Source organism: Cyprinodon variegatus, unplaced genomic scaffold (genome assembly GCF_000732505.1).
Source record: "Cyprinodon variegatus isolate N-32 unplaced genomic scaffold, C_variegatus-1.0 Scaffold1288, whole genome shotgun sequence".
NCBI classification, from domain to species: domain Eukaryota; kingdom Metazoa; phylum Chordata; class Actinopteri; order Cyprinodontiformes; family Cyprinodontidae; genus Cyprinodon; species Cyprinodon variegatus.
In genome coordinates, this window is record NW_015151741.1 from 98,034 (window position 1) to 104,033 (window position 6,000).

A 6,000-nucleotide genomic window follows, 5' to 3' on the forward strand; every position below is an offset into this window, starting at 1 on the left:
CAGTTAGTTCATAATGTAGTAAACTATGGGGCAGATTGGTATATAAAGCTTTTCTTACAATGAGTAAAAATCATAATTTGAGAACTTTTATTTGCTCAGGATAACTTTAATTTGTATTGTATTTGTTCTGAAACATTAATCTAAAAAGAATTCTTAGAAAAAGTTGATTTTTTTATGCTTCAATAACTGTCTATGTTCTTAAAGAGGGTACTAAATAATTTCGCAGAATACTGACCTGGTATAAGACTGTATTAGACTGCTGTCTGTTATTATGTCGAACTATGACAGCAGTTGTAGAAGACATTAAAAATAGGATGATATACAAAGAAAAGAATGAAAGGAAAGAGGCTGCATTGGGAGCAGCCAGGCTCAGCTTTCAGGAATGCATCTGGCTTGAGCCTGATGAGCAGACAGCGTAGTGCGGTTGCTGGAGCCCCGGCCCCTTTTTAGGGGCCTGAGAGAAGGAAAGGGGGGTTAAATTAGGGAAACAAGGAGTCATATGTTTGGGTTTGGCTGATGTAGATGGTTCTAACAGTCCAACTTGATGGCTTTTTTTCAACCAGGTGGTAAATGTTGAAGCAGGGGTTGGTTATTCCACAAGGACTTTACAAAAATGATATCAGTTAAAGTTATTTGTTTTATTAGACTAGACGATTAGATGTGGCTTTCCATAGTCAAGAATACCGTTATATAAACAAATATTTACATATCATAACAGCTTAGATTAGACTGTATTTTAGATGCTATAAATAAATAAGTGTGTGTTTCTACTTACAGCAGGCACAATGCATATGCTCCTGGCACTGACTCACTGTCTCTCACCAGGTAGCTGCCATCCCTTCCTGCCCGTGCCAGCAAGTCCTCCGCTCTCACACGGCTGATGTCACAATGGTACCATGATGCCGAAGCCATGGCAGTCAATGAGGAGGACAACGCTCACGAGAATAATCCACATGAGGTTATTAACTCTGCAGAGGGTCCATGTCCAGCACAGGTTTAAAGTCTTAGGCTTGCAGTCATTTCATAGCTCCGGAGGTCTCTCTTGCAAGTCAGTGGCATCAGAAAACCACTGTGGTCTGCTTGAGTATTTAAAGCCTTCCCATGATTGTGGCACTTCCTGGGTCCTTCCTCGTTGCGCCAGGGTAACCCATCACATTGCTTTAAAGCAAGCAGATGTGAAAAGAAATGCCACCAGGTTAGTCCACTCCAACACGCCCTCTACTTCTCAGCAAAATCCTCCATTCTGGTCATATCTTTCTCAATAAAGCCCCAGTTTCTGATTTAGGTTGTTAGCGTCTCCACCCTGTGAAAGTGTGCGTGTTGATCCAACAAACACAGACCATCACAGCTGAGCAAGCGCGAGAGGAGAAAGTGGTAGAGAAAAAAACAGCAGAGTCTGAATGAAGCAGCCAGTCCTAAGGCGACGACTCTTCCTCAGGCTAAACCACAAACACAAACCCTCCTTCTTATCCCAAAACAAAACCTCTATATTCAAACAACAGGAAAAGATGAACCAAAAATAGGAAAACAAACAATCTGAAGTGAACACATGCTTACCACACACACACTCACATATGCACAGGCATAGCAGATGGAAATCAGTCAGCATTAAAACCAGACAGACATGCAACAGAAACCAGACTAATTCAAATAACTTCCCTGCTCTGCTGCCATATAAGGGAAAAGGAACACCCTCCCTATAAGTTCAGCTGATGACTGCAGCCGTCTTTGCTTTTTTTTCCAAATCCTTATTCCATTAAGAGTGAGCATAAAAGGATGTGGGCTCCTGCAGGAGTCTTACTTTCAAACCTAATGTTTTTGAGTTGCAGTCAGAAGAGTCCAATGCAAACTGGTGTGGTCTTCTTCAGACTGCTGTCAGAGCAGGGGAGGGAGCACAGACACAGAGGAAAATCCTGTTATAGGGTAGGACAGACAGAGGAAGTGACTTGACATTCCAGATGGCAGGGGAAGCCAGGAGCATTCTTGTGAGGGGCTCAGCTACACCTCCATTGCGTAAAAACTACTTCCTTCTTCGCCCTCCTCTCTGTTTTCTTCTTCATGTACCCCTTCCTGACTACTATTGTTTCAAAAGGAAAATACTTCTTTGTCCAGAAAAGTCCTCTTACATTCTTAATCCTCAGCTTCCCGTCGCTTTAGAATATTTTTATCCTTTGACTGCACGTCTTCTGTTGATAAAAACCTTAAGATTCATTTTTTTTCCTTTGTCACCCTCTCTTCTTTCAAGCTCTTGCTCAGTCTTTCCCTCTGAGCAAACACCCTCTCCATATGGTTATGATCATCCCTTTCTTTCTTATTTTTGTCCTCCTTGTACATTGCCTATTTTTCACCCCTCCTACGTCCCTCCCACTCCATTAGCAGGAGCAGAAAACCATGTGGGAAGCTGCTTCACTGCTCAGCCTCACACTACTCAGCAGAATTTTTGCCGACCACCAACCACAGACCCCATAAAACAAACAGAAACAAATCCATAACAATTCGATGCATCTTCTTAGCTCTCATTTTGGGATCACTGCTATTTATTTGTGCTTTGCACTGCAAATGTCAAAAGAAGGCATCGACCTCAGCTAAAACTTTGCACTTATTACTTTATTTAATGTGGGGAGAGTTAGCTCCTTAACTCAATTATAAATAGGGACGAGAGTTTTTCTTTATATTTAACATGCAGTGCCTTGCAAATGTATTTTTTTAAACATAGAGAATTATCCCATTACATAACATTATGATCCTTACCTATTTTCTTATCATATTTACAGTAAGAAAACAATAAGCATAATGTAAAGAAAGGACTGTACTGCAAATTTTAGATACATCCCTTCTCCAAAAAACTTAAATACGATGGTGTAAGCTCTGATTTGCTTTCCTGTCCATGCTGAATTTAAGAATTCCTGGTGTGTGATGCTGTGACATGGACATGGATTTGCTTGAAGGCCAAAAAAACATGGTCCTGGTCACCTCTGACCAGAACATTAACTTTGTCATGTTTTCAGTGTCTCCTGGGTTTCATTTGCAAAACTTGGGGGGGGGGAAGGAGTTCTTTTATCTGCCATAAAACAACGGATTTCATGGGGTAAATCTTCCATAGAGGTCAGATTTAGACATAAATGGACAAATAAGAGTTCTCCTCACAAAAGACATTTAAAACAAAGCTTTGGATTTATGTAAATTTTCCAAAGTCACCTTAGGACCCTCTGGCATCTCTCTGACTTCATGCACAATCGGTCAGGTTGGTATTGGGAGCTTTGCAGTATTGCCTTGCTTCTAACATTTCTTGATTAATATTTTAGATAATTTTGAGTGAGATTTTAAACAGGTCCTGATCAAAAATAACACTGAGATATTTTACTTTATTATCTGAGATCAATTTAATCCCAACCAAAGGAAGTGACTGACTAATCAGCTTCTTTTTCGAAGACTGGTCCAAAGACCTAACTTCTGTACTCTTAAAAAAAAACCTTTACAAGAACAACTGGATGTATGCTTGAATTAAATTACAGAAAGGGCAACTCTAATTACTAATTAAGGATGTACACAAATGGCTGGCCTAGAATAAATAACAAGTTTTCAGTGAAAGAACTTACTGAAAAGAATAGCCCCTTTAACAATATGTTTTAAAATCTTTTTGAATTAATCATTTTTTCTGCATTGTATTATAATACACAGCTTCATATGGGTTGAATATTTTGTAAAATAACCAAGTATATTGTAGAAGAAATTTACCATTACTTTAAAAAGTGTCCTTGGAAGTGGTGGTCTCACTCCTCAGGGCTTGGCCAGGACGGATCCCAGGAGGAGGAAACCAACGACCTGGCACTGTAACAATCTAGACAGATGACCCAAGTGTTCAGCCTATGACACAGCAGTAGAATTTAAACACTTTATTCTGAACTCAGGACTTCAGGAGCATGTCCGCGGAGGACAAGGGATAACTATATATGAAGATGTAGATTAGTGGCTTAAAGGTGTTTAATAATGAAATGTGTGAAACCAACAAAAGCCACTAAACTTTTCAGAGTTCTCCCTTGGACGGGGGGCAGCAGCTTTAGCAGAGCGGACTGCTTCTTTAACAGATGTGGGGTTAAGGACAGCAGGGTGACTTGTAGCACAGAGGCAGGATTGAGGTCTGTGAAGCCAGACTAAGATAAAAAAACAATCAGGGGGATTGGCAGGAGGCAGAAGTCAAGGTGCAGAAACAGGATCATTGTCCTGAAAGCAGTGAAATCCGACAAGGGCTAGGCAAGAGGCAAAATCCGTGATGTGAAGACGTTGTCATGAACTGGTCAAGTAACATTAAGTGCTGGATGCTGCTTGTGCAATGACTCGTAACTGAGGACCCAGAATTCAGGCAAGACAGACAGTGGAATAACTTAAAAGCATTTATTTTAACAAGCTGGTCTGCAGAAGCAGCAGGTAGTGCGTAGGCAGGAGTAGGGTTGTCAAAAGTATCGATACTCAAAAAAGTATTGATACCAAAATGTTGTATCCGGATACAATACTCATTTTTAAAAGTATCGAGACAGTGCTACCACCAGTGGCACCTAAGCAGTCATTCATTTAAAGTGCAGAATAGAGGAAAATGCACTTCTGAACACTGTGTGATTGAATAATTCTACGCACTTTTCAGTTTCAGACTTTTTCTGTAACAGGTGCAGCTGTTGAGAATTATTTTTGTTTCTTAACCGGTTTGACTAGTGTCATTGTTATGTGCGCAAAGCATAGCCAAGGAAGGAACACTTTATTTTAATTTCATACGTTTTTTATCAAGCTTGCTTAATATTATGCACAGCATACAACCTCAAAATATTGTTTTTATGGTTTATTGTATTTATTTATTGTATTTTATTTATTAATGAAAATATTTCTGTAGAATTTTGGAGTCTTTGTTTTTATTCTTGTGGTATCGAAAATGGTATCGAGTATCGAATATTTTCCTTAGTATTGGTATCGAGTTGAAAAGTTTAGTATCGTGACAACCTTAGGCAGGAATGTCTAGAGGAAAGAAACACGGGTTAGTGACCACCATAATCTGACGGAGGATGATTATAAATGAGTGAGTCACGAACCTGGTTTGACATTTCAGTCCGTGTCCAGAGAACAAGGATGATTCCAGCCAGTTGGCTGACAAGACACAGTGGAAGCTGCCAGAGAGTTCCAGAGGTGGAAACCTAGAAGGCTGCAGAATTGATGGGAGATCAGATCAGAGCAGACGAAGGAAGGCAGGATAATCTAAGACAGGCCAGGCAAACAGATCAGACAGGAACAGGCAGGCTCAAAAGTCCAGATACAGAAACAGCTCTGGATCAGGAAAATAGAACACTATTAGACATCAGGGAAACAAACCCCAGTCTTCCACATGACAGGCAGTCATGTGGGACACCAGGAGACCACTATACCATTCTGGGAGAAGCTTGGAGTAGAACAGTCTCTCCTCCAAAAAGGAGGGCCAGGGAATAACCCAGGACACAATTGAGGGACCGTGTCTCTCTTCTGGCCTGGAAACACCACAGGCTTTCCCCAGCAGAGCTTGATGAGATGTCAGGAGAGAGGAAAGTCTCTGTTGATACTGTGACCTGTTCCCAGATAATCCCATCCTTAAAAAATATTGGTTGAACGCCTAACAAGGTTTGATGGAATTTAAGGTGTCAATGAGTACAAACAGGTATGGCAAAGGATTGATAACTCTTTCTCTGCTACCCATTCACACCTGTGTAGAGGTTTCTCTGTAACTTTGTGGTGTCCTTCAAAATAACAAGAGAACTGAATGATATAATGCACATTATGAGGTTGCAAAAAGCTTACCCTTTCACTGCACAATTTAGGGCAGAACCAGCTAAGAATTACTAAAACAACACAATATTGTTTAAAGTTTTATATATAAATTAGGGAGCTGTAGTTGTGGATGTGCTATTGATTGGAAAGTTTGACACAAATACCTTAGTTGACTTAACCAAACTCACTAAAGGTCATGTGAGAATTGCAAAA

The 6,000-nt window shown here is 40.3% G+C and overlaps 1 protein-coding gene across 1 annotated transcript in view; it reads right to left on the reverse strand.

The window, feature by feature from the left end:
- Nucleotides 1-2,288, reverse strand: part of LOC107102648 (phosphatidylinositol 3,4,5-trisphosphate 5-phosphatase 2B-like) — a 35,353-nt gene extending 33,065 nt beyond the window's left edge. Inside the window, exon 1 of the mRNA XM_015402034.1 lies at nt 776-2,288. Within this exon, the coding sequence (XP_015257520.1) occupies nt 776-912 (137 nt within the window). The 5' untranslated portion in view covers nt 913-2,288. The remainder of the gene's footprint in view (nt 1-775) is intronic.
- Nucleotides 2,289-6,000: the final 3,712 nt, after the last annotated feature.